Below are 26,876 nucleotides of genomic sequence, written 5' to 3' on the forward strand. Positions count from 1 at the left end.
GGGTCGGACGGAGAACTACCTAGTCTTGGTGAAAAACAAAAAAAAAAGAAGGGAATTTTGTTTACTTACCGTAAATTCCTTTTCATCTAGCTCCAATTGGGAGACCCAGACAATTGGGGTGTATAGCTATGCCTCCGGAGGCCACACAAAGTATTACACTAAAAGTGTAAAGCCCCTCCCCTTCAGCCTATACACCCCCCGTGCTGCCACGGGCTCCTCAGTTTTGGTGCAAAAGCAAGAAGGAGGAAAAAATTATAAACTGGTTTAAAGTAAATTCAATCCGAAGGAATATCAGAGAACTGAAACCATTCAACGTGAACAACATGTGTACACAAAAACAGGGGCGGGTGCTGGGTCTCCCAATTGGAGCTAGAAGAAAAGGAATTTACGGTAAGTAAACAAAATTCCCTTCTTTGGCGCTCCATTGGGAGACCCAGACAATTGGGACGTCCAAAAGCAGTCCCTGGGTGGGTAAATAATACCTCATAATAGAGCCGTAACGGCTCCGTCCTACAGGTGGGCAACCGCCGCCTGAAGGACTTGCCTACCTAGGCTGGCATCTGCTGAAGCATAGGTATGCACCTGATAGTGTTTCGTGAAAGTGTGCAGGCTCGACCAGGTAGCTGCCTGACACACCTGCTGAGCCGTAGCCTGGTGTCGCAAGGCCTAGGACGCTCCCACGGCCCTGGTAGAATGGGCCTTCAGCCCTGAGGGAACCGGAAGCCCCGAGGAACGATAAGCTTCGAGAATTGGTTCCTTGATCCACCGAGCCAGGGTTGATTTGGAAGCTTGTGTCCCTTTACGCTGGCCAGCGACAAGGACAAAGAGTGCATCCGAGCGGCGCAGGGGCGCCGTACGAGAAATGTAGAGTCTGAGTGCTCTCACCAGATCTAACAAGTGCAAATCCTTTTCACACTGGTGAACTGGATGAGGGCAAAAAGAAGGTAAGGAGATATCCTGATTGAGATGAAAGGGGGATACCACCTTAGGGAGGAATTCCGGAACCGGACGCAGAACCACCTTGTCCTGGTGAAACACCAGGAAAGGAGCTTTGCATGACAACGCTGCTAGCTCAGACACTCTCCGAAGTGAAGTGACTGCTACTAGAAAAACCACTTTCTGCGAAAGGCGTGCGAGCGAAATATCCCTCATTGGCTCGAACGGTGGTTTCTGAAGAACCATCAGCACCCTGTTCAGATCCCAGGGTTCTAACGGACGCTTGTAAGGAGGGACGATGTGACAAACCCCTTGCAGGAACGTGAGTACCTGTGGGAGTCTGGCCAGGCGCTTCTGAAAAAACACAGAGAGCGCAGAGACTTGTCCCTTAAGGGAGCCTAGCGACAAACCCTTTTCCAATCCGGATTGAAGAAAGGACAGAAAAGTGGGCAAGGCAAATGGCCAGGGAGAGAAACCCTGAGCAGAGCACCACGACAGGAATATTTTCCACGTCCTGTGGTAGATCTTGGCGGACGTTGGTTTCCTAGCCTGTCTCATGGTGGCAATGACCTCTTGAGATAATCCTGAAGACGCTAAGATCCAGGACTCAATGGCCACACAGTCAGGTTGAGGGCCGCAGAATTCAGATGGAAAAACGGCCCTTGAGACAGCAAGTCTGGTCGGTCTGGCAGTGCCCACGGTTGGCCGACCGTGAGATGCCACAGATCCGGGTACCACGACCTCCTCGGCCAGTCTGGAGCGACGAGGATGGCGCGGCGGCAGTCGGCCCTGATCTTGCGTAACACTCTGGGCAACAGTGCCAGAGGGGGAAACACATAAGGAAGCTGAAACTGCGACCAATCCTGAACTAAGGCGTCTGCCGCCAGAGCTCTGTGATCTTGAGATCGAGCCATGAATGTTGGGACCTTGTTGTTGTGCCGTGACGCCATTAGGTCGACGTCCGGCATCCCCCAGCGGCAACAGATCTCCTGAAACACGTCCGGGTGAAGGGACCATTCCCCTGCGTCCATGCCCTGGCGACTGAGAAAGTCTGCTTCCCAGTTTTCTACGCCCGGGATGTGAACTGCGGAGATGGTGGAGGCCGTGGCTTCCACCCACATCAAAATCCGCCGGACTTCTTGGAAGGCTTGCCGACTGCGTGTTCCACCTTGGTGGTTGATGTAAGCCACCGCTGTGGAGTTGTCCGACTGAATTCGGATCTGCTTGCCTTCCAGCCACTGCTGGAACGCTTTTAGGGCAAGATACACTGCCCTGATCTCCAGAACATTGATCTGAAGTGAGGACTCTTGCTGAGTCCACGTACCCTGAGCCCTGTGGTGGAGAAAAACTGCTCCCCACCCTGACAGACTCGCGTCCGTCGTGACCACCGCCCAGGATGGGGGTAGGAAGGATTTCCCCTTCGATAATGAGGTGGGAAGAAGCCACCACCGAAGGGAAGCTTTGGTTGCCTGAGAGAGGGAGACATTCCTGTCTAGGGACGTCGGCATCCTGTCCCATTTGCGTAGGATGTCCCATTGAAGAGGACGCAGGTGAAACTGCGCGAAAGGAACTGCCTCCATTGCTGCCACCATCTTCCCCAGGAAGTGCATGAGGCGCCTCAAGGGGTGTGACCGACCTTGAAGGAGAGATTGCACCCCTGTCTGTAGTGAACGCTGTTTGTCCAGCGGAAGCTTCACTATCGCTGGAAGAGTATGAAACTCCATGCCAAGATATGTCGGCGATTGGACCGGTGTCAGATTTGACTTTGGAAAATTGATGATCCACCCGAAACTCTGGAGAGTCTCCAGAGTAACGTTGAGGCTGTGTTGGCATGCCTCTTGAGAGGGTGCCTTGACCAGCAGATCGTCTAAGTAAGGTATCACCGAGTGACCCTGAGAGTGGAGGACCGCAACTACTGTAGCCATGACCTTGGTGAAAACCCTTGGGGCTGTCGCCAGGCCGAACGGCAGTGCCGCGAACTGAAGGTGTTCGTCTCCTATGGCGAAGCGCAGGAAGCGCTGATGCTCTGGAGCAATCGGTACGTGGAGATAAGCATCTTTGATGTCGATTGATGCCAGGAAATCTCCTTGGGACATTGAGGCGATGACGGAGCGGAGGGATTCCATCCGGAACCGCCTGGTCATTGCGTGTTTGTTGAGCAGTTTTAGATCCAAAACAGGACGGAAAGACCCGTCCTTCTTTGGAACCACAAACAGGTTGGAGTAGAAACCGTGACCCTGTTGCTGAAGAGGAACCGGGACCACCACTCCTTCTGCCTTCAGAATGCCCACCGCCTGCAGAAGAGCCTCGGCTCGCTCGGGAGGCGGAGATGTTCTGAAGAATCGAGTCGGAGGACGAGAGCTGAACTCTATTCTGTAACCGTGAGACAAAATGTCTCTCACCCAACGGTCTTTTACTTGTGGCAGCCAGGTGTCGCAAAAGCGGGAGAGCCTGCCACCGACCGAGGATGCGGTGTGAGGAGGCCGTAAGTCATGAGGAAGCCGCCTTGGTAGCGGCACCTCCGGCGGTCTTTTTAGGGCGTGATTTGGACCGCCATGCGTCGGAGTTCCTCTGATCCTTCTGAGGCCTTTTGGACGAGGAGAATTGGGACCTGCCCGCCCCCCGAAAGGACCGAAACCTCGACTGTCCCCTCCTCTGTTGGGGTGTTTTTGGTTTGGCCTGGGGTAAGGATGTTTCCTTTCCCTTGGATTGTTTGATGATTTCATCCAATCTCTCACCAAACAAGCGGTCGCCAGAAAATGGCAATCCAGTTAAGCACTTTTTGGAAGCCGAATCTGCCTTCCATTCCCGTAGCCACAAGGCCCTGCGTATTGCCACCGAATTGACGGCTGCAACCGCCGTACGGCTCGCAGAGTCCAGGACAGCATTAATAGCGTAGGACGCAAATGCCGACGTTTGAGAGGTTATGGACGCCACCTGCGGCGCAGACGTACGTGTGAGTGCGTCAATTTGCGCCTGACCAGCTGAGATGGCTTGGAGTGCCCATACGGCTGCGAATGCTGGAGCAAAAGACGCGCCGATAGCTTCATAGATGGATTTCAACCAGAGCTCCATCTGTCTGTCAGTGGCATCCTTGAGTGAAGCTCCATCTTCCACTGCAACTATGGATCTAGCCGCCAGTCTGGAGATTGGAGGATCCACCTTGGGACACTGAGTCCAGCCCTTGACCACGTCAGGGGGGAAAGGGTAACGTGTATCCTTAAGGCGCTTGGAAAAACGCTTATCTGGACAAGCTCGGTGTTTCTGGACTGCCTCTCTGAAGTCAGAGTGGTCCAGAAACATACTCTTTGTACGCTTGGGAAACCTGAAACGGAATTTCTCCTGCTGAGAAGCTGACTCCTCCACTGGAGGAGCTGAGGGAGAAATATCCAACATTTGATTGATGGACGCAATAAGATCATTCACTATGGCGTCCCCATCAGGAGTATCAAGGTTGAGAGCGGCTTCAGGATCAGAATCCTGATCAGCTACCTCCGCTTCATCATACAGAGAGTCCTCTCGCTGAGACCCTGAACAATGTGATGATGTCGAGGGGATTTCATAGCGAGCTCGCTTAGGCGGTCTGGGGCTGCGGTCCGTGTCAGAGACCTCACCCTGGGATCTATGAGACACCCCGGGAGGACATTGTTGTTCCAACTGAGGGGAACCAGGGGGCAATGATTCCACAGTGCCCATGGCTTGAGATGCCGGCCTGGACTGCAAGGCTTCTAATATCTTAGCCATAGTCTCAGAAAGTCTTTCAGTAAAAACTGCAAACTCCGTCCCTGTCACCTGGACAGTGTTAACAGGTGGTTCTCCCTGGGCCACCCTTAGCAGAGGCTCCGGCTGAGTAAGTGCCACAGGGGCCGAGCATTGCACACAATGAGGGTCAGTGGAACCTGCCGGCAGTATAGCCGTACATGCTGCACAGGCAGCATAGTAAGTCTGTGCTTTGGCACCCTTGCTATTTGTGGACGACATGCTGTTGTCTCCTCTGAGCAATACAGGAGGGTATATAGCCAAAGAAGGGAATTTTGTTACTTACCGTAAATTCCTTTTCTTCTAGCTCTTATTGGGAGACCCAGACGATTGGGGTATAGCTACTGCCTCCGGAGGCCACACAAAGCACTACACTAAAAAGTGCAAGGCCCCTCCCCTTCTGGCTATACCCCCCCGTGGTATCACGGGTTCTCCAGTTTTAGTGCCAAAGCAAGAAGGAGGAAAGCCAATAACTGGTTTAAACAAATTAACTCCGAGTAACATCGGAGAACTGAAAAACCGTTCAACATGAACAACATGTGTACCCGCAAACAACAAAAACATCCCGAAGGACAACAGGGCGGGTGCTGGGTCTCCCAATAAGAGCTAGAAGAAAAGGAATTTACGGTAAGTAACAAAATTCCCTTCTTCTTCAGCGCTCTATTGGGAGACCCAGACGATTGGGACGTCCAAAAGCTGTCCCTGGGTGGGTAAAGAAATACCTCATGTTAGGGCTGCAAAACAGCCCTCCCCTACGGGGGTGTCACTGCCGCCTGCAGGACTCTTCTACCTAAGCTGGCATCCGCCGAAGCATAGGTATGCACCTGATAATGCTTGGTGAAAGTGTGCAGACTGGACCAGGTAGCTGCCTGGTACACTTGTTGAGCCGAAGCCTGGTGTCGTAATGCCCAGGACGCACCCACGGCTCTGGTTGAGTGGGCTTTTAGCCCTGAAGGAACCGGAAGCCCCGCAGAACGGTAGGCCTCTAGAATTGGTTCTTTGATCCATCGAGCCAGGGTGGCTTTAGAAGCCTGCAACCCCTTGCGCGGACCAGCGACAAGGACAAAAAGTGCATCGGAACGGCGCATGGGCGCCGTGCGGGAAATGTAGAGTCTGAGTGCTCTCACCAGATCTAACAAACGTAAGTCCTTTTCATACCGGTGAACCGGATGAGGACAAAAGGAAGGCAAGGATATATCCTGATTAAGATGAAATGAGGATACGACCTTAGGGAGAAACTCCGGAATGGGGCGCAGCACTACCTTGTCCTGGTGGAACACCAGGAAAGGAGCCTTGGATGACAAAGCTGCCAGCTCAGACACTCGCCGAAGCGATGTGATCGCAACGAGAAACGCCACCTTCTGTGACAGGCGAGAAAGGAAACTTCCTTCAGAGGCTCGAAAGGCGGCTTCTGGAGAGCAACTAATACCCTGTTGAGATCCCATGGATCTAACGGCCGCTTGCACGGGGGTACGATATGACAGACCCCCTGTAGGAACGTGCGCACCTTAGAAAGACGTGCTAGACGCTTCTGAAAAAAACACGGATAGTGCCGAGACTTCCCCCTTAAGGAAGCCGAGCGACAAGCCCTTTTCTAACCCCGATTGCAGGAAGGAAAGAAAAGTAGGCAATGCAAATGGCCAGGGAGACACTCCCTGAGCCGAGCACCAGGTTAAGAAAATCTTCCACGTTCTGTGGTAGATCTTAGCAGAGGTGGACTTCCTAGCCTGTTTCATGGTGGCAACGACCCCTTGGGATAATCCTGAAGACGCTAGGATCCAGGACTCAATGGCCACACAGTCAGGTTCAGGGCCGCAGAATTCCGATGGAAAAACGGCCCTTGGGACAGTAAGTCTGGCCAGCCTGGTAGTGACCACGGTCGGCCGACCGTGAGATGCCACAGATCCGGGTACCACGATCTCCTCGGCCAGTCTGGGGCGACGAGTATGACGCGGCTGCAATCGGATCTGATTTTTTGCGCAGTACTCTGGGCAAGAGTGCCAGAGGTGGAAACACATATGTGAGCCGGAACTGCGACCAATCTTGCACTAAGGCGTCTGCCGCCAGAGCTCTGTGATCGCGCGATCGTGCCATAAATGCCGGGACCTTGTTGTTGTGTCGAGACGCCATTAGGTCGACGTCCGGCACCCCCCAGCGGCGACAGATTTCCTGAAACACGTCCGGGTGAAGGGACCATTCCCCTGCGTCCATACCCTGGCGACTGAGGAAGTCTGCTTCCCAGTTTTCTACGCCCGGGATGTGAACTGCGGATATGGTGGATGCTGTGTCCTCCACCCACATGAGGATTCGCCGGACTTCCTGGAAGGCTTGCCGACTGCGCGTCCCTCCTTGGTGGTTGATGTATGCCACCGCTGTGGAGTTGTCCGACTGGATTCGGATCTGCTCTCTTTCTAGCCACTGCTGGAAAGCTAGTAGGGTAAGATACCCTGCCCCGATTTCCAGAACATTGATCTGAAGGGTGGACTCCTGCTGAGTCCACGTCCCCTGAGCCCTGTGGCGGAGACAAACTGCTCCCCACCCTGACAGACTCGTATCTGTCGTGACCACTGCCCAGGATGGGGGTAGGAAGGATCTTCACTGTGACAATGAGGTGGGAATAAGCCACCATTGCAGAGAGTCCTTGGCCGTCTGGGAAAGGGAGACTTTCCTGTCCAGGGAGGTTGACTGCCCGTCCCATTGGCGGAGAATGTCCCCTTGCAGTTGGCGCAGATGAAACTGCGCAAAGGGAACTGCCTCCATGGCTGCCACCATCTTCCCTAGGAAGTGCATGAGGCGCCTTAAGAGGTGCGACTGGCCTTGAAGGAAAGACTGCACCTCTGTTTGCAGTGAACGCTGCTTGTTCAGCGGAAGCTTCACTATCGCTGATAGAGTGTGAACTCCATGCCGAGATACGTTAGTGATTGAGTCGGTGACCGATTTGACCTTGCCAAATTGATGATCCACCCGAAAGTCTGGAGAGTCTCCAGCGTAACATTCAGGCTGCGTTGTCATGCCTCGAGGGAGGGTGCTTTGACGAGTAGATCGTCCAAGTAAGGGATCACCGGGTGTCCCTGAGAGTGCAAGACTGCTACCACTGCTGCCATGACCTTGGTGAACACCCGTGGGGCTGTCGCCAGACCGAATGGCAGAGCTACGAACTGAAGATGGTCGTCTCCTATCACAAAACGTAGAAAACGTTGGTGCTCCGTAGCAATTGGCACGTGGAGATAGGCATCTTTGATGTCTGTTGAGGCAAGGAAGTCTCCTCGAGACATTGAGGTAATGACGGATCGGAGGGATTCCATCCGGAACCGCCTGGCGTTCGCATGCTTATTGAGCAGTTTTAGGTCCAGAACAGGACGGAAGGAGCCGTCCTTTTTTTTTGGAGCCACAAAGAGATTGGAGTACAAACCCTCGCCCTCGTTCCTGAGGGGGGACAGGGATCACCACTCCTTCTGCTCTTAGAGCGTCCACCGCCTGCAGCAGGGCATCTGCTCGGTGGGGAGGTGGGGCCGTTCTGAAGAATGGAGTCGGAGGACGAGAACAGAACACTGTCCTGTGCACGTGAGCACAATGTCCGTCACCCACCGGTCTGTGACCTGTGGCAGCTAAATGTCGCCAAAGGCGGGGGGAGTCTGCCATCAACCGCGGATGCGGAGAGAGAGAGAGAGCTGAGAGTCATGAGGAGACCGCCTTGGTAGCGGTTCCTCCGGCTGCCTTCCTTGGGCGTGATTGAGCCCGGCCGGAATCTGAGCCCGTCTGAGGTTTTGTAGCCCTTTTGCACGAGGACAATTGGGACCTGCCCGAGCTTGGGAAGGACCGAAACCTCGACTGAACTTTTAGGACAGCATTAATAGGGTAAGTCGCAGTGCAGACATTGCGGAGTTACGGACGCCTCTGCGGTACAGATGTACATGTGCTCAAGGCCAGCTGCGCAAGAACAGCTGAAAAGGTTAGGTTGCCTATACGGCTGTGAATGCCGGAGCAACCGACACGCCGATAGCCTCCTAGACAGATTTCAACCAGAGTCCATCTGTCTGTGAATGGCATCTTTAAGTGAAGCCCCATCTCCAGTGCAACTATGGCTCTAGACGCAAGCCTGGAGATTGGAGAATCCACCTTTGGACCCTGGGTCCAGCGCTTGACCACGTCAGGGGAAAAGGGATAACGTGTATCTTAAAAACGTTTTGAGAAGACGCTTATCTGGTAAGCGTGGTGTTTCTGGACTGCTTCTCTGAAGTCAGCGTGGCCAGAAAAATACTCAATATCCGTTTGAGATACTGAAAAGGGACTTCTCCTGCTGTGAAGCTGACTCCTCCACTGGGGGAGCTGAGGGAGAAAGATCCAACCTTCCATTGATGGACGCTATAGGATCATTCCGTATGGCGTTACCATCCGGTGTATCCGGATTGATAGCGATGTCAGGATCAAAGTCCTGGAGAGCTGCCTTATCATACAGAGAGTCCTCCTGGGACCCCCCCGTTCCAAATGAGGTTGGTCAGGAAGATTGCCCATGGCCTGTCTGGACTGCAAGTCTCTATCTTATGACAATATATCTGTCGAAACTGCAACTCCGTCCCTGTCCTTGGACAGGGATGACAGGTGGTTTCTTTGGCCACGACTAGTAGAGACCCCGGCAGACGAAGTGCTAGAGACCCCGGCAGACGAAGTGCTACAGGGGAGCATGCACACAATGGGACGGTGTCATGAACAGCATCCCATGTAGTAAAAACAGCACTGAAAATCTGTGTTGCTTTTTTGCCGCTGCCGACTAGCCATCTAGAAGTATATAGCCAAGATTGGTGACCGTACAGTGCAATGTATAGCATACAAGCATAAAGTACAAATGAACACTGCAGCACAAGCAATACAAGCAGCATAGAAGCCTGTGCCCTGGCACCTCTGCTCTTCTGCTGCTGTAGACTAGTCATCTAGGGGAATATAGCCCAGAAGAGTGACCATACAGTGCAATGTATAGCATACAAGCACAAGTACAAATGCACACTGCAGCCCATGCAATACAAGCAGCATAGAAAAAAACCTGTGCCCCAGCACCCTTGGTTTTCTGCTGCTGTAGTCTAGCCATTCCAGGAGAATATAGCTAAGACTAGCGACTGTACAGTGCAGTGTATAGCATACAAGCATAAACACAAATGAACACTTCAGTACGTGCAATACAAGCAGCCTAGAAAGCCTGTGCCTTAGCACACCTGCTTTCCTGCTGCTGATGTGTCGCTCTCCAAGCGGGCATATAGCGACCTATGCAGTTAAAATACACATGTACACACTGCAGTATATATTGGGGTCAGCACTATGTGTGCCGCTTACCGCCCGCCTATAAGCGGGTGTATGGTCGCCACCGTCCTGCCTGGTTGCCGAAAGTCCGAGCTCGGACTGCAGTAATGGCTGCCGGCGTCTTCCCCAGCTCGTGTGAGGAGGGGCGGGCCGTGGGCGTGCCCCAAGTCAGAGCGGGAATCCGGCGTCCGACAGTGTGCAGTGAGAGGGCTGGAGCATGTAAATAAGGCTCCAGCCCTCGGCGCTGCTGATTGCTCAGCGTCTGTCCCCTTCCCTGAGTGACAGGGAGGGGGCGGGAACGAAGCGGCACTAGGCCGCAGAAGCCGGGGACTGGATTTATAAGCGCCGCCGCCGTAAAAGCGCGGTCGGCGCCCAGTCCCCGGCGAACTACAAGTCCCAGCCGCGCCGCCGCTCCCGGAGCGTCCGGCGCGGTAGTTCCCAATACACAAAGTCACTCAGCAAAGCTGCAGTGACTGTAACCCTTTACTGTCCCCGGCGCACTAGCACACCCAGCAAGTCTGGAGTGTGCTGTGCCTGTGTGTACGGGGACACAGAGTACCTGTAATGGTGCAGGGCCATGTCCCTGAACGGTACTCCAGCTCCGTATCCAGCAGGTTCAAATGGGTCTGTGGATGGAGCCCGGCGTCAGAGCTTTGAGGCCGGCAGGATCCCACTTCCTCAGAGCCCCCCAGGGGGATGTGGAAGGAAAGCAGCATGTGGGCTCCAGCCTCCGTACCAGCAATAGGTACCTCAACCTTACAACACCATCAACGGGTGAGAAGGGAGCATGCTGGGGGCCCTATATGGGCCCTCTTTTCTTCCATCCGAAATAGTCAGCAGCTACTGCTGACTAAAATCTGTGGAGCTATGCATGGATGTCTGACCTCCTTCGCACAAAGCTTGAAAACTGGAGAACCCGTGATACCACGGGGGGGTATAGCCAGAAGGGGAGGGGCCTTGCACTTTTTAGTGTAGTGCTTTGTGTGGCCTCCGGAGGCAGTAGCTATACCCCAATCGTCTGGGTCTCCCAATAGAGCGCTGAAGAAAACAACCGTGCACCATACGTTGTAAAGTATAGCCTATAATCATATAATCTATAAGTACACTTCTGCACCAGTGGGGCCAGCACCTAGGTGCTGCTTACCGCCCGCGCAATGCGGTTGTGTGGTCACCAGAATTCCTGCCTGGGTCTCCCTGAGCTTGTCTCCCTTCTCCAGCGTTAGCAGAGCTGACAGGAATGGCTGCCGGCGTCCTGAGGAGAGGAGGGGGCCGTGGGCGTGCCCTAGAAAGTGCGGGAATCTGGTGCCCCACTGTGCACAGTGAGGGGGGTGGAGTATGCAAAGCATGCTCCAGCCTCAGTTGCTGACGTCCTTTACAGCGTCCCGCCCTTCCCCAGACTGGCAGGCCTGGGGGCGGGAAAAGAATGAGACTAGGCCGCAAAAGCCGGGGACTAAAGTTATAAGCACGGCCGCCGTATAAGCGCGGTCGGCGCGGAAGTCCCCGGCGCACTAACAGTCCCAGCCACGCCGCAGTGATAACAATGGCAGCGGCGGTCAGCGCGGCAGTCCCCATACACTAACACACTCAGCGACGCTGCAGTGTGTAAAGGCACAAACGCAGTCAGCGCCGCGGTCCCCGGTGCACTAGCACACCCAGCAATGCTGGAGTGTTGCTGTGCGCGGTCCCCACGGGGACACAGAGTACCTCAAAGTAGCAGGGCCATGTCCCTGAACGATACTCGGCTCCTATCCAGCAGAGTCCTCAGGAGCTGTGGATGGAGCACGGTCTCATGTGCCTGGAGACCGATAGGATCCCACTTCACCCAGAGCCCTAAGGGGGATGGGGAAGGAAAACAGCATGTGGGCTCCAGCCTCCGTACCCGCAATGGATACCTCAACCTTAACAACACCGCCGACAAGAGTGGGGTGAGAAGGGAGCATGCTGGGGGCCCTGTTATGGGCCCTCTTTTCTTCCATCCGACATAGTCAGCAGCTGCTGCTGACTAAGCTGTGGAGCTATGCGTGGATGTCTGCCTCCTTCGCACAAAGCATAAAAACTGAGGAGCCCGTGGCAGCACGGGGGGTGTATAGGCTGAAGGGGAGGGGCTTTACACTTTTAGTGTAATACTTTGTGTGGCCTCCGGAGGCATAGCTATACACCCCAATTGTCTGGGTCTCCCAATGGAGCGCCAAAGAAAAGAGAATTTTGTTTACTTACCGTAAATTCTTTTTCTTATAGTTCCGACATGGGAGACCCAGACCATGGGTGTATAGCTTCTGCCTCCGGAGGACACACAAAGTACTACACTAAAAGTGTAGCTCCTCCCTCCGAGCATATACACCCCCCGGATGACAAATCCAACCAGTTTAGTGCAAAAGCTGAAGGAGGACATCCACCCACAAGTAGAGATAGAGTAAAACCCGGAATAACCGGAACCTCTGTCTACAACAACAGCCGATGAAAACACACGGAACAAGAACTGCCAACAGGCAACAGGGAGGGTGCTGGGTCTCCCATGTCGGAACTATAAGAAAAAGAATTTACGGTAAGTAAACAAAATTCTCTTTTTCTTCATCGTTCCTTATGGGAGACCCAGACCATGGGACGTCTCAAAGCAGTCCATGGGTGGGAAATAAACAGAAAACTGAGAAGTAGGCAAAACCTAACTTCACAAATAGGCGACAGCCGCCCGAAGGATGCGTCTGCCCAAGCTCGCATCTGCCGAAGCATGAGCATGCACTTGGTAGTGCTTCAAAAAGGTGTGCAGACTAGACCAAGTGGCAGCCTGACAGACCTGCTGAGCCGTAGCCTGGTGCCTGAAAGCCCAAGAGGCACCGACAGCTCTGGTCGAGTGTGCCTTGATCCCCGGCGGGGGAGGCACCTGAGAACGTTGGTAGGCATCGGATATGGCCGACCTAATCCACGAGCTAGGGTCGGTTTAGAAGCCGAGAGACCCTTGCGCTGACCTGTGGTCAGCACAAAAAGAGAGGTGCACCGCCTAAGAACAGCGGTGCGTGACACATAGATCCGGAGCGTCCGTGCCAAATCTAAAGCATGCAACGCTTTCTCAAAGCGATGCACAGGGGCCGAACAAAGGGAAGACAATGAAATGTCCTGGTTAAGGTGGAAAGGAGACACCACCTTAGGGAGAAAGCCCGGAGTCGGACGGAGAACCACCTTGTCTTTGTGAAAAAAACAAAAAGGGTGACTCCGAAGAGAGCACAGTCAAATCAGAGACTCTCCTGAGAGAAGTTATGGCCACCAGAAAGACCACTTTCTGTGAAAGACGAAACAACGAAACCTCCCTAAGAGGCTCAAAGGGGGGTTTCTGTAAGGCCGTGAGGACCAGATTAAGGTCCCAGGGATCCAGAGGCCGCCGGTAAGGCGGAATGATGTGAGATGCGCCCTGCATGAAGGTGCGCACCTGGGCCAGTCGGGCGATACGCCGCTGGAACAACACTGACAGAGCCGAGACCTGTCCCTTGAGGGAATTGAGGGATAGTCCTAGCTGCAGACCGGACTGTAGAAAGGACAGGATGGTCGGTAAGGAAAACAGCCAAAGAGCATGGCCGGAAGAGCGACACCAGGACAGGAAAATTCTCCAAGTCCTGTGGTAAATCCTGGCCGAGGAAGACTTCCGAGCCTGAGTCATAGTGGAGATGACCTCGGAAGGAATGCCTGAAGCCATCAGGATCCAGGACTCAAGAGCCACGCCGTCAATCTGAGAGCCGCAGAATTCTGGCGGAAAAACGGACCTTGTGAGAGAAGGTCTGGGCGGTCCGGGAGATGCCACGGCACCTCTACGGACAGACGGAGCAGGTCTGGGAACCAAGCTCGCCTGGGCCAGTTTGGGGCGATGAGTATGACCCGACGGCCCTCCATTCTGATCTTGCGCAGGACTCTGGGCAAGAGAGCTAGAGGGGGAAACACGTAGGCCAGACGGAACTGGGACCAATCCTGAACCAGCGCGTCCGCCGCCAAGGCCTGAGGAACGTGGGAGCGAGCCACGTAAACCGGAACACTGCCGGATGCAGGGCCCACTCGCCGCTGTCCACGGTTTGACGGCTGAGATAATCTGCCTCCCAGTTTTCTACGCCTGGGATGTGGACTGCGGATATGGTGGACTTGGAGTCCTCCGTCCACTGAAGGATACGTTGAACTTCCAACATTGCTAGGCGGCTGCGAGTCCCGCCCTGGTGATTGATGTAGGCAACTGCTGTCACGTTGTCTGACTGGACTCAAATGTGCTTGCCCGCCAACAGGTGGTGAAAGGCTACGAGAGCTAGGAGCACAGCTCTGATTTCCAGCACATTGATCGAGAGGGCTGATTCGGACGGAGTCCAAGTGCCCTGTGCTCGGTGGTGGAGAAAACACTGCTCCCCAGCCGGATAGACTGGCATCCGTGGTGAGAATCACCCAGGACGGGGCCAGAAAGGAGCGTCCCTGGGACAGAGAGAGGGGCCGAAGCCACCACTGAAGAGAGCTCCTGGTCTGTGGCGACAGAGCCACCAACCTGTGCAAGGAAGAAGTCCGCTTGTCCCAACAGCGGAGAATGTCCAGCTGCAGAGGACGCAGATGGAACTGGCAAAGCGAACCGCTTCCATTGACGCCACCATCTGACCCAGCACCTGCATGAGGTGCCTGATGGAATAACGGCGGGGCCTCAGCAAAGGGCGCACCGCCAGTAGAGGGACTGCTGTTTGACTAAGGGCAGCTTCACAAGTGCCAGCAGAGTCTCGAATTGCATCCCTAGGTACGTAAGTTCCTGGGTCGGGGTCAGAGTGGACTTGGGCAGATTGACAAGCCACCCGAATTGAACAAGCGTGGCGAGAGTGAGCGAGACACTCCGCTGACAGTCTGCACTGGATGAGGCCTTGACTAGAAGGTCGTCCAGGTAAGGAATCACTGCCAACCCCTGGAGGTGCAGAACCGCAACCACTGCTGCCATGACCTTGGTGAATACATGAGGGGCCGTGGCTAACCCGAAGGGGAGAGCCACGAATTGGAAATGTTCCTCTCCGATTACAAAATGTAGCCAACGCTGGTGTGAAACTGCGATTGGCACATGCCGATAGACATCTCTGATGTCGATGGATGCTAAGAAATCTCCTTGGGTCATTGACTGATCGCAGAGACTCCATGCAAAAATGCCGCACCTGAACATGCTTGTTGGGAAGCTTGAGATCCAGGTCGGAAGGCACCGTCCTTTTCGGGGACTAGGAAGAGATTTGAGTAGAAATCTCAGAACCGTTCCCAGTCGGGAACTGGTACAATTACTCCGTTGGCCTGCAAGGATGCCACGGCCTGAGAGAAGGCGGCGGCCTTGGGGCAGGGGGGAGTTGACAGAAAAAATCTGTTTGGCGGGCTGGAAGAGAATTCTATCCTGTAGCCGTGGGAGATGATATCCCGCACCCACTGATCGAAGACGTGTTGAAACCACACGTCACCCAAGTGGGAGAGCCTGCCACCGACCAAAGGACGTTGCTGGCGCGGCCAGATAATCAAGAGGAGGCTGCCTTGGTGGCAGCAGCTCCTGCGGACTTCTGAGGACGCGGCTTCATGCGCCAGTTGGTTTACGGACCTTGGCTGAGTTAGTGGACGAGGCCGAGGGCTTAGAGGACGACCAGTTAGAGGAACGAAAGGAACGAAACCTCGACTGGTTCCTGTCCTGGACAGGTTTCCTGGGTTTGTGGCATGGAAGTACTCTTCCTGCCAAAAGCTTCCTTAATAATTTCATCCAGTTGTTCACCGAATAGACTGGTCCCAGCAAAAGGGAGCCCAGCAAGGAACTTCTTAAGAAGCATCTGCCTTCCACTCTCGAAGCCACAGGAGCCTGTGGATAGCGAGGGAAGTAGCCGAGGCCACCGCAGTGCGGTGACAGTCTCCAGCATGGCAGACATGGCATAGGATGAAAAGACTGAAGCCTGGAAGTTAAGGCAACCATTTCGGGCATAGAGTCCCTGGTGAGGGAATGCATCTCCTCCAGAGAAGCAGAGATGGCTTTGAGAGCCCGCACTGCTGCAAAAGATGGGGAGAACGAGGCCCCTGCCGCCTCACATATAGATTTGGCCAGAAGGTCAACCTGGCGGACAGTGGAATCCTTAGAGAGGTGCCGTCAGCCACTGATACAACTGTCCGGGCTGAAAGTCTAGACACCGGAGGGTCCACCCTTGGTGAATGAGCCCACTCCTTGACCACCTCTGGTGGAAGGGGGAAACAGTCATCAGAACCCGCTTTGGGAAGCGTCTGTCAGGACAGGCCCTGGGCTTGGTCACAGTGGGCTGACAAACTGGAGTGGTTAAGGAACACACTCCTTGTTCTCTTAAGGTATACTGATGCCTTTCTGCCAGAGGGGGATGCTCCCCTGATACAGGCGGATTGAGGTCCAGTACAAATATAATGGACGCAATCAAATCATTAGCATCTGCGTCACCTTCGGACAGATCAATGGGGTACATGAAGTAGCGTCCGAGCCCCTAGTAAAGGCATCCTCCTCGTCCTGCGAGTCAGCTCGTGAATCAGAGCCGCGGGACGAGGAAGGAAAGAGGACCCTGCGTCTCTATTTTAGGAGGACGGGGTCTGAGACCAGATGAAGGATCCTCTGTGAGCTTTGCTGAGCGAGCCGTAGCAGCAGAAGCGCCCTGAGAAGGGGGCTGATACATGCTCAGCAGTGTCCGGGACAGCTGTCCCCTGGAGAGAGGGATTCTACCCAAACCGGGGGATCAGCCACCGGAGCCGGAGCAGCCGGAGGGACCACTGGGGATGAGCCTCCAGGCTGAGGCACCACTATGTTAGAGCAGGCATCACAATGTGGTTATGTGCTCGGTACAGGCAGTACGAGCCTACATGCAGTGCATAATAAGAACAGCCTTGCAGTCTTGCTCTGATGTGAGACATGCTGCAGAAGTGGGGGCTCTGTCCAGAATGACCCCCAGCAGAGTATATAAACAGAGTATATAAGCAGCTGCACAACCGGAGGTTGTGGCTTGCCAGACCGTTTAACATAGGGACATCTGTGTCCTCCAGATCCCCCAGCCCAGGCCCCCATTTGTCACAATGTGGTTATGCAGACATTGAGAACGCTGATAAAATGGCCGGAGCGAGGAGAGGGGGCGGGGCCTACTCTGAGAGCGGGATCCGGAGGACAAATGAGGAATACAGGGGAGGGAATCTTTCCTCAGTGAGGAGTGTCCGTTCCCTGTGCTGAACAGCCGCTGGGCGGAGCCACACTGTCCCTCTGCATGACTGACATGCAGGGGCAGTGAAATCGAAACTAGGCCTCAGGCGAAGCCGGGGCCTAGATTTAAAAATGCAGCCAGCGTGCAGGCACCATCGGCGCGGTTCTCCAGTGAAAACTGGAGAACCGGCCGGAAATGTTAACACAGTCATATAACACACTCTCCCCAATATATAAAGTACAAGGGACCCCTGGAAAGACCACTTTCTGTGGTAATAACGTCTCAGTATTTAGCTTGTGAGACGCAGGTGCCAGGTCCCTGGGGGGGTGATCGCTCCGTCCGTCAGGGTCCTGAAAGGGCTGCGGATGGAGACCGGTCTCCTGCAAAGCAGTGAGAACCGTGATGGCTCCCACTTCAAGCCAGAGCCTCAGGGGATGGTGAAGGAGCGCGGCATGTGAAGGCTCCAGCCTTGTAAAGTCAACCTTAACAGCACCGCCGACACAGTGGGGTGAGAAGGGACATGCCGGGAGTCCAGATTGGACCCGCTTTTCTTCCAAATCTTTGAAATCAAAAATCAAAATTCAGAGAATACATGTGTGTGTGTGACCTCCTGAACACAAAGCATTGAACTGGTTGGATTTGTCATCCAGGGGGTGTATATGCTCGGAGGGAGGAGCTACACTTTTAGTGTAGTACTTTGTGTGTCCTCCGGAGGCAGAAGCTATACACCCATGGTCTGGGTCTCCCATAAGGAACGATGAAGAAATGCTGATGTTTGGTTCCCTTTAATCCAGAAAACCCCTTTACAGCACTAGACTAGAGCTTTGCAATCTGTTATTTTTCTGGCTTCGTTGACACGACATATTGACTCACTTACTTGATTCTGACTCCGATAGAGCGGCGGAAAGACTGTGTCAGGGCCTCTGTTTTGCTCATTTCCAGAGAGAAGATCTCACTGCCGGCAATGGCGGTAAATGGTGTATCCGAGCCCAGAGCTTGAGCCATACCTGTGTAAAATAAAGGATTCACTTACAGCGAGACTTCATACAACTCCACAATTATTGTTAGAGCGCCCTCTAATGACATATATGGAAATCACAGGCGGCCTAAAAACTGTAATACCTACATAGCTGAACAATGCGGCACAGCGTGATAGTATCAAATATCCCCAGCGGTTTTGTAAATATATTTAATGCTTTAGTAAATGCAATGTGTAATGTATAAATGCATTACCCATAGCAATAGCCGTCTTCCCCGTTCCGGGCTGTCCAGCTATTAACACGGCACGTCCGGCAATTTTCCCCTCTTTGATCATTTCTAGAATAACCCCAGCTGCTCGGCGGGCCGCCAACTGTCCGACCATGCCTTGTGATACCTGTATAGAGAGAAATACAGACACATCATGAAAAAACGTCATGATATTGGCTTCTCTGACCACCTAATGGGTATACAAACAAGATGTAATTGACATAAGCTTCAAGCCTAAAAGTTCTGAAGACCCCTTTTTAGGGGGACAAAGGTTCTGCCTTCTCGCACGATGAAGGTTGGAGTGTGTGATTAGTTGTGGCACGGTGATGGAGGTGGCGGTGCGTGCAATCATATAGGTGCACCCCGTCCAGCACCATGCCACAACAGGCAAATACGGAACGGGAAACACTAATATTTCACTGTTGGATAGTGGTTGGTGCATCATATACAGTGGAACCTCGGTTTGCGAGTAACTTGGTGTGCGAGTATTTCGCTATACGAGCAAGGCTTGCTGTACATTTGTAACTTTGTTTACGAGAAAGCTTTGCTGTACGAGCAAAATACTCACCGCACACACTTCCGGTTCCGTACTTTCACCGCGCACTGACACGCTCTTGCAGTTCACACGCACATATTATGCTCACCTTACCTTCCGTTCCCTCGCCGGCCTCCTGGTTCTTGTAGTTCGCCGGTACAGGATGTGTATCGGGTAACGATCACGACAAGGGAGGAACTTCCACTGTCAGCCGCTTCACAAAGGCAGCGTGCTGACCAATCGGACGTAAGCGGCTCCTGCCTTTGATGTCAGCGGAAGTTCCGGCATCGGTAGCGGTGGTTACCCGATACAAATCCTGTACCGGCAAACTGCAAGAACCGGGAGGCCAGCGATGGAACGGATGGTAAGGTGAGCATAATATGTGTGTGTTTGTGTGTGTGTGGGATGGCACAAGAGGGGACGAGGATGGGACATTGAACAAGTTGTGGAAGGAATTGTCTGAGCTTGCATTATTTCCTATGGGATATTTTGCTTTGCTAGACGAGTAACTTGGTTTACAAGCAGTCCCAGAACAGATTATGCTCGTAAACCAAGGTTCCACTGTACTAATATAGTAATCTATGGCTACTGGATGGGGCCCTGAGAACCGCCTCGTCCCTTCACTCTTGATATTGTTGGTATTACCTGTCGGGGTTCAAGAGCGTCGTCCAGTCCGAGCCCCCGGATGTGAGAATGAGCGCCTAGAATCAGAGAATAGATAGAAATTAAAACCTTAGAATAAATTTCACTGCGCACAGTAAGCACAATCAGTGCACTCTCCTGGAGACGTCCCCTACTGAGGTATCAGATATCCCCCATTTAATACACCCCCTTTGGATAGAAAGTGTTTGGCCCCAGCAGAGGACTATGGACGTCCGGGTTCTTTCTGTGGACTGTAGCAGGGATCACCCTTCATTCTAACTAAACGTCTATTGCTAAAGAAGGGAATTTTGTTTACTTACCGTAAATTCCTTTTCTTCTAGCTCCAATTGGGAGACCCAGACAATTGGGTGTATAGCTATGCCTCCGGAGGCCACACAAAGTATTACACTAAAAGTGTAAAGCCCCTCCCCTTCAGCCTATACACCCCCCGCACTGCTACGGGCTCATCAGTTTTGGTGCAAAAGCCAGAAGGAGGAAAAAATTATAAACTGGTTTAAAGTAAATTCAATCCGAAGGAATATCGGAGAACTGAAACCATTTAACATGAACAACATGTGTATACAAAAAACAGGGGCGGGCGCTGGGTCTCCCAATTGGAGCTAGAAGAAAAGGAATTTACGGTAAGTAAACAAAATTCCCTTCTTCTTTGTCGCTCCTAATTGGGAGACCCAGACAATTGGGACGTCCAAAAGCAGTCCCTGGGTGGGTAAATAATACCTCATAATAGAGCCGTAACGGCTCCGTCCTACAGGTGGGCAACTGCCGCCTGAAGGACTCGCCTACCTAGGCTGGCATCTGCCGAAGCATAGGTATGCATCTGATAGTGTTTCGTGAAAGTGTGCAGGCTCGACCAGGTAGCTGCCTGACACACCTGCTGAGCCGTAGCCTGGTGTCGCAAGGCCCAGGACGCTCCCACGGCCCTGGTAGAATGGGCCTTCAGTCCTGAGGGAACCGGAAGCCCCGAGGAACGGTAAGCTTCGAGAATTGGTTCCTTGATCCACCGAGCCAGGGTTGATTTGGAAGCTTGTGTCCCTTTACGCTGGCCAGCGACAAGGACAAAGAGAGCATCGGAGCGGCGCAGGGGCGCCGTACGAGAAATGTAGAGTCTGAGTGCTCTCACCAGATCTAACAAGTGCAAATCCTTTTCACATTGGTGAACTGGATGAGGACAAAACGAGGGTAAGGAGATGTCCTGATTGAGATGAAAAGTGGACAAGGCAAATGGCCAGGGAGAAAACGCCTGAGCAGAGCACCACGACAGGAATATTTTCCACGTCCTGTGGTAGATCTTGGCGGACGTTGGTTTCCTAGCCTGTCTCATAGTGGCAATGACCTCTTGAGATAATCCTGAAGACGCTAGGATCCAGGACTCAATGGCCACACAGTCAGGTTGAGGGCCGCAGAATTCAGATGGAAAAACGGCCCTTGAGACAGCAAATCTGGTCGGTCTGGCAGTGCCCACGGTTGGCCGACCGTGAGATGCCACAGATCCGGGTACCACGACCTCCTCGGCCAGTCTGGAGCGACGAGGATGGCGCGGCGGCAGTCGGCCCTTATCTTGCGTAACACTCTGGGCAACAGAGCCAGAGGTAGAAACACATAAGGAAGCTGAAACTGCGACCAATCCTGAACTAAGGCGTCTGCCGCCAGAGCTCTGTGATCTTGAGATCGAGCCATGAATGTTGGGACCTTGTTGTTGTGCCGTGACGCCATTAGGTCGACGTCCGGCATCCCCCAGCGGCAACAGATCTCCTGAAACACGTCCGGGTGAAGGGACCATTCCCCTGCGTCCATGCCCTGGCGACTGAGAAAGTCTGCTTCCCAGTTTTCTACGCCCGGGATGTGAACTGCGGATATGGTGGATGCTGTGGCTTCCACCCACAGCAGAATCCGCCGGACTTCCTGGAAGGCTTGCCGACTGCGTGTCCCACCTTGGTGGTTGATGTAAGCCACCGCTGTGGAGTTGTCCGACTGAATTCGGATCTGCTTGCCTTCCAGCCACTGCTGGAACGCTTTTAGGGCAAGATACACTGCCCTGATCTCCAGAACATTGATCTGAAGTGAGGACTCTTGCTGAGTCCACGTACCCTGAGCCCTGTGGTGGAGAAAAACTGCTCCCCACCCTGACAGGCTCGCGTCCGTCGTGACCACCGCCCAGGATGGGGGTAGGAAGGATTTCCCTTTCGATAATGAGGTGGGAAGAAGCCACCACCGAAGGGAAGCTTTGGTTGCTTGAGAGAGGGAGACGTTCCTGTCTAGGGACGTCGGCCTCCTGTCCCACTTGCGTAGGATGTCCCATTGAAGAGGACGCAGGTGAAACAGCGCGAAAGGGACTGCTTCCATTGCTGCCACCATCTTCCCCAGGAAGTGCATGAGGTGCCTCAAGGGGTGTGACCGACCTTGAAGGAGAGATTGTACCCCTGTGTGTAGTGAACGCTGTTTGTCCAGCGGAAGCTTCACTATCGCTGGAAGAGTATGAAACTCCATGCCAAGATATGTCAGTGATTGGACCGGTGTCAGATTTGACTTTGGAAAATTGATGATCCACCCGAAACTCTGGAGAATCTCCAGAGTAACGTTGAGGCTGTGTTGGCATGCCTCTTGAGAGGGTGCCTTGACCAGCAGATCGTCTACGTAAGGTATCACTGAGTGACCCTGAGAGTGGAGGACCGCAACTACTGTAGCCATGACCTTGGTGAAAACCCTTGGGGCTGTCGCCAGGCCGAACGGCAGTGCCGCGAACTGAAGGTGTTCGTCTCTTATGGCGAAGCGCAAGAAGCGCTGATGCTCTGGAGCAATTGGTACGTGGAGATAAGCATCCTTGATATCGATCGATGCTAGGAAATCTCCTTGGGACATTGAGGCGATGACGGAGCGGAGGGATTCCATCCGGAACCGCCTGGTCCTTACGTGTTTGTTGAGCAGTTTTTGGTCCAAAACAGGACGGAAGGACCCGTCCTTCTTTGGAACCACAAACAGGTTGGAGTAGAAACCGTGACCCTGTTGCTGAAGAGGAACCGGGACCACCACTCCTTCTGCCTTCAGAATGCCCACCGCCTGCAGAAGAGCCTCGGCTCGCTCGGGAGGCGGAGATGTTCTGAAGAATCGAGTCGGAGGACGAGAGCTGAACTCTATCCTGTAACCGTGAGACAAAATGTCTCTCACCCAACGGTCTTTTACTTGTGGCAGCCAGGTGTCGCAAAAGCGGGAGAGCCTGCCACCGACCGAGGATGCGGTGTGAGGAGGCCGTAAGTCATGAGGAAGCCGCCTTGGTAGCGGCACCTCCGGCGGTCTTTTTAGGGCGTGATTTAGACCGCCATGCGTCGGAGTTCCTCTGATCCTTCTGAGGCCTTTTGGACGAGGAGAATTGTGACCTGCCCGCACCCCGAAAGGACCGAAACCTCGACTGTCCCCTCCTCTGTTGGGGTGTTTTTGGTTTGGCTTGGGGTAAGGATGTTTCCTTTCCCTTGGATTGTTTGATGATTTCATCCAATCTCTCACCAAACAAACGGTCGCCAGAAAATGGCAATCCAGTTAAGCACTTTTTGGAAGCCGAATCTGCCTTCCATTCCCGTAGCCACAAGGCCCTGCGTATTGCCACCGAATTGACGGCTGCAACCGCCGTACGGCTCGCAGAGTCCAGGACAGCATTAATAGCGTAGGACGCAAATGCCGACGTTTGAGAGGTTATAGACGCCACCTGCGGCGCAGACGTACGTGTGAGTGCGTCAATTTGCGCCTGACCAGCTGAGATGGCTTGGAGTGCCCATACGGCTGCGAATGCTGGAGCAAAAGACGCGCCGATAGCTTCATAGATGGATTTCAACCAGAGCTCCATCTGTCTGTCAGTGGCATCCTTGAGTGAAGCTCCATCTTCCACTGCAACTATGGATCTAGCCGCCAGTCTGGAGATTGGAGGATCCACCTTGGGACACTGAGTCCAGCCCTTGACCACGTCAGGGGGAAAAGGGTAACGTGTATCCTTAAGGCGCTTGGAAAAAACGCTTATCTGGACAAGCTCGGTGTTTCTGGACTGCCTCTCTGAAGTCAGAGTGGTCCAGAAACATACTCTTTGTACGCTTGGGAAACCTGAAACGGAATTTCTCCTGCTGAGAAGCTGACTCCTCCACTGGAGGGACTGAGGGAGAAATATTCAACATTTCATTGATGGATGCAATAAGATCATTCACTATGGCGTCCCCATCAGGAGTATCAAGGTTGAGAGCGGCTTCAGGATCAGAATCCTGATCAGCTACCTCCGCTTCATCATACAGAGAGTCCTCTCGCTGAGACCCTGAACATTGTGATGATGTCGAGGGAATTTCATAGCGAGCTCGCTTAGTCGGTCTGGGGCTGCGGTCCGTGTCAGAGACCTCACCCTGGGATCCATGAGACACCCCGGGAGGACATTGCTGTTCCAACTGAGGGGGACCAGGGGACAATGATACCACAGTGCCCCTGGCTTGAGATGCCGGCCTGGACTGCAAGGCTTCTAATATCTTAGCCATAGTCTCAGAAAGTCTTTCAGTAAAAACTGCAAACTCCGTCCCTGTCACCTGGACAGTGTTAACAGGTGGTTCTCCCTGGGCCACCCCTAGCAGAGGCTCCGGCTGAGAAAGTGCCACAGGGGCCGAGCATTGCACACAATGAGGGTCAGTGGAACCTGCCGGCAGTATAGCCGTACATGCTGCACAGGCAGCATAGTATGTTGTCTCCTCTGAGCAATACAGGAGGGTAAATAGCCACAAATCAACAGTGCACCATACAGTGTAAAGTATAGACTATAATCATATAAACTATTAATACACTTCTGCACTAGTGGGGCCAGCACCACAGGTGCTGCTTACCGCCTGCGCAAAGCGTTTGTGTGGGCACCAGAATTCCTGCCTGGGTCTCCCTGAGCTTGTCTCTCCTCTCCAGCGTTAGAGCTGAGAGGAATGGCTGCCAGCGTCCTGGGGAGAGGAGGGAGCCGTGGGCGTGACCCAGAAAAGTGCGGGAACTGGTGCCCCACTGTGCAGAGTGAGGGGGGTGGAGTATGCAAAGCATGCTCCAGCCCTCAGTGCTGCCGTCCTGTACAGCGTCCCGCCCTTCCCCTGACTGGCAGGGCTGGGGGTGGGAAAAGAATGAGACTAGGCCGCAGAAGCCGGGGACTATAGTTATAAGCGCGGCCGCCGTATAAGCGCGGTCGGCGCGGAAGTCCCCGGCGCACTAACAGTCCCAGCCGCGCCGCAGTGATAACCATGGCAGCGGCGGTCAGCGCGGCAGTCCCCCTACACAAATACACTCAGCGACGCTGAAGTGTATAGTGGCACAAATGCAGCCAGCGCTGCTGTCCCCGGTGCACTAGCACACCCAGAAATGCTGGAGTGTTGCTGTGCGCGGTCCCCACGGGGACACAGAGTACCTCAAAGTAGCAGGGCCATGTCCCTGAACGATACTCGGCACCTATCCAGCAGGGTCCTCAGGAGCTGTGGATGGAGCACGGTCTCCTGTGCCTGGAGACCGATGGGATCCCACTTCACCCAGAGCCCTAATTGAGGGATGGGGAAGGAAAGCAGCATGTGGGCTCCAGCCTCCGTACCCGCAATGGATACCTCAACCTTAACAACACCGCCGACAAGAGTGGGGTGAGAAGGGAGCATGCTGGGGGCCCTGTTATGGGCCCTCTTTTCTTCCATCCGACATAGTCAGCAGCTGCTGCTGACTAAGCTGTGGAGCTATGCGTGCATGTCTGACCTCCTTCGCACAAAGCATAAAAACTGATGAGCCCGTAGCAGTACGGGGGGTGTATAGGCTGAAGGGGAGGGGCTTTACACTTTTAGTGTAATACTTTGTGTGGCCTCCGGAGGCAGAAGCTATACACCCAATTGTCTGGGTCTCCCAATTAGGAGCGACAAAGAAATAAGACATTGTGGCCCTTCAGCGTTTCAACTGCAAATGGGACTTTACAACAAGGTGCTTAAAGGGATCTTCCGTCTTCAGAAGACCTCAATCCAACGTTTTAATCATCCTCCCCAGGTCCGGTACAGAGTCTCTGCTGCAGAGCTGATGACACATCGACAGCAACACAGCCAGTATCGGAGCTCAGCCCAAGTAGATGGCATGAGAGGTAACAGCTGCTGTGCTCACCGATTGGCTGCAGCGCTGTCGACAGCATGTCAGCTCTGCAGAAAATAACAGACACTGGGGCAGCTGCAGAAACTCAGGACTCATGGTAATCGCAGGGGTTCCCCCGCTGTACCCTCACGATCGCCACCGGGTCTCCGGCTGGAGTTACAGCTGAGGCCTGGCTCTCACTGCCCGGGGTGTTGCTCGCGCCGTTTAACTCCCTAAATACTACAATCAATCATGATCGCAGTATTCAGCAGGCAGAAGGACGAATCACTCACCTCTCCCTGCGATTGGGTCCCTGTAATGCGATCACAAGGACCAGATCGCTGCCATGGCTACCCCGGGTTACTAAGCTACGAATCGCCTCACACGCCATACCAGATGCATGTTGTGTGTGGCGAAGAGTGCAGCACTGATAGATAATCCACTGCAGTGATTGAGCATGAGCCCTGCAGTGGATTATATCTGCAGGAAAAAAAAACGTAGAAAGAACTGTCATGCTGCAGATATTTTTTCTGCATCAAAATCTGCAAGGAAACAAAAATCTGCAACATGTGCACTCAAGGTAAGGTTCTCATAGACTTTGCTGGGATGCGTTTTTTCCTGGCAGTATTAATTAAAAGCAGCCTTGTTATTGCAGGACAACTTAAGTCATGTTATAGACTTATAATTAGCATATATATTATATATATATATTATATATATATATATATATATATATATATATATATATATATATATATATATATATATATATATATATATATATATATATATATATATATATATATATATATATATATATATATATATATATATATATATATATATATATAGGATAGGTCATGATTATCAGACTGCAGGGGGTCCGGCACCCTCACTGATCAGCTGCCATCACCCCCAGTTACAGTCAGATGTAACCAGTGAGTGGAGACTGGGATACAACCGCTCCCTCTCAGTTTAGGGGTCACAGCCAAGTACTGCAGACCAGTCCTATTCTTTTGGACAGGAGCTAATCTGTAGTTGCCAATCCCAATAATCTTTATAAATACAGAAGTGAAATTATGGCGTTTTCTTTTTCTCCTTTATGTATTACAGCACCAATACAACGCTGATACTAAAAATCTAGCTACTCGGTCTTATACTCAGCC

At 53.2% G+C, this 26,876-nt stretch overlaps 1 protein-coding gene across 1 annotated transcript in view; it reads right to left on the minus strand.

Moving 5' to 3' along the window:
- Positions 1-26,876, minus strand: part of RUVBL2 (RuvB like AAA ATPase 2) — a 103,852-nt gene that overhangs the window by 72,527 nt on the left and 4,449 nt on the right. The window contains exons 3-5 of the mRNA XM_075327153.1: positions 19,597-19,652; positions 18,402-18,543; positions 18,046-18,175 (exon numbers count right to left, since the gene is read on the minus strand). Of these exons, the coding sequence (XP_075183268.1) occupies positions 18,046-18,175; positions 18,402-18,543; positions 19,597-19,652 (328 nt within the window). The remainder of the gene's footprint in view (positions 1-18,045; positions 18,176-18,401; positions 18,544-19,596; positions 19,653-26,876) is intronic.

This window comes from Anomaloglossus baeobatrachus, chromosome 11 (assembly GCF_048569485.1).
Source record: "Anomaloglossus baeobatrachus isolate aAnoBae1 chromosome 11, aAnoBae1.hap1, whole genome shotgun sequence".
Taxonomy (NCBI): Eukaryota; Metazoa; Chordata; class Amphibia; order Anura; family Aromobatidae; genus Anomaloglossus; species Anomaloglossus baeobatrachus.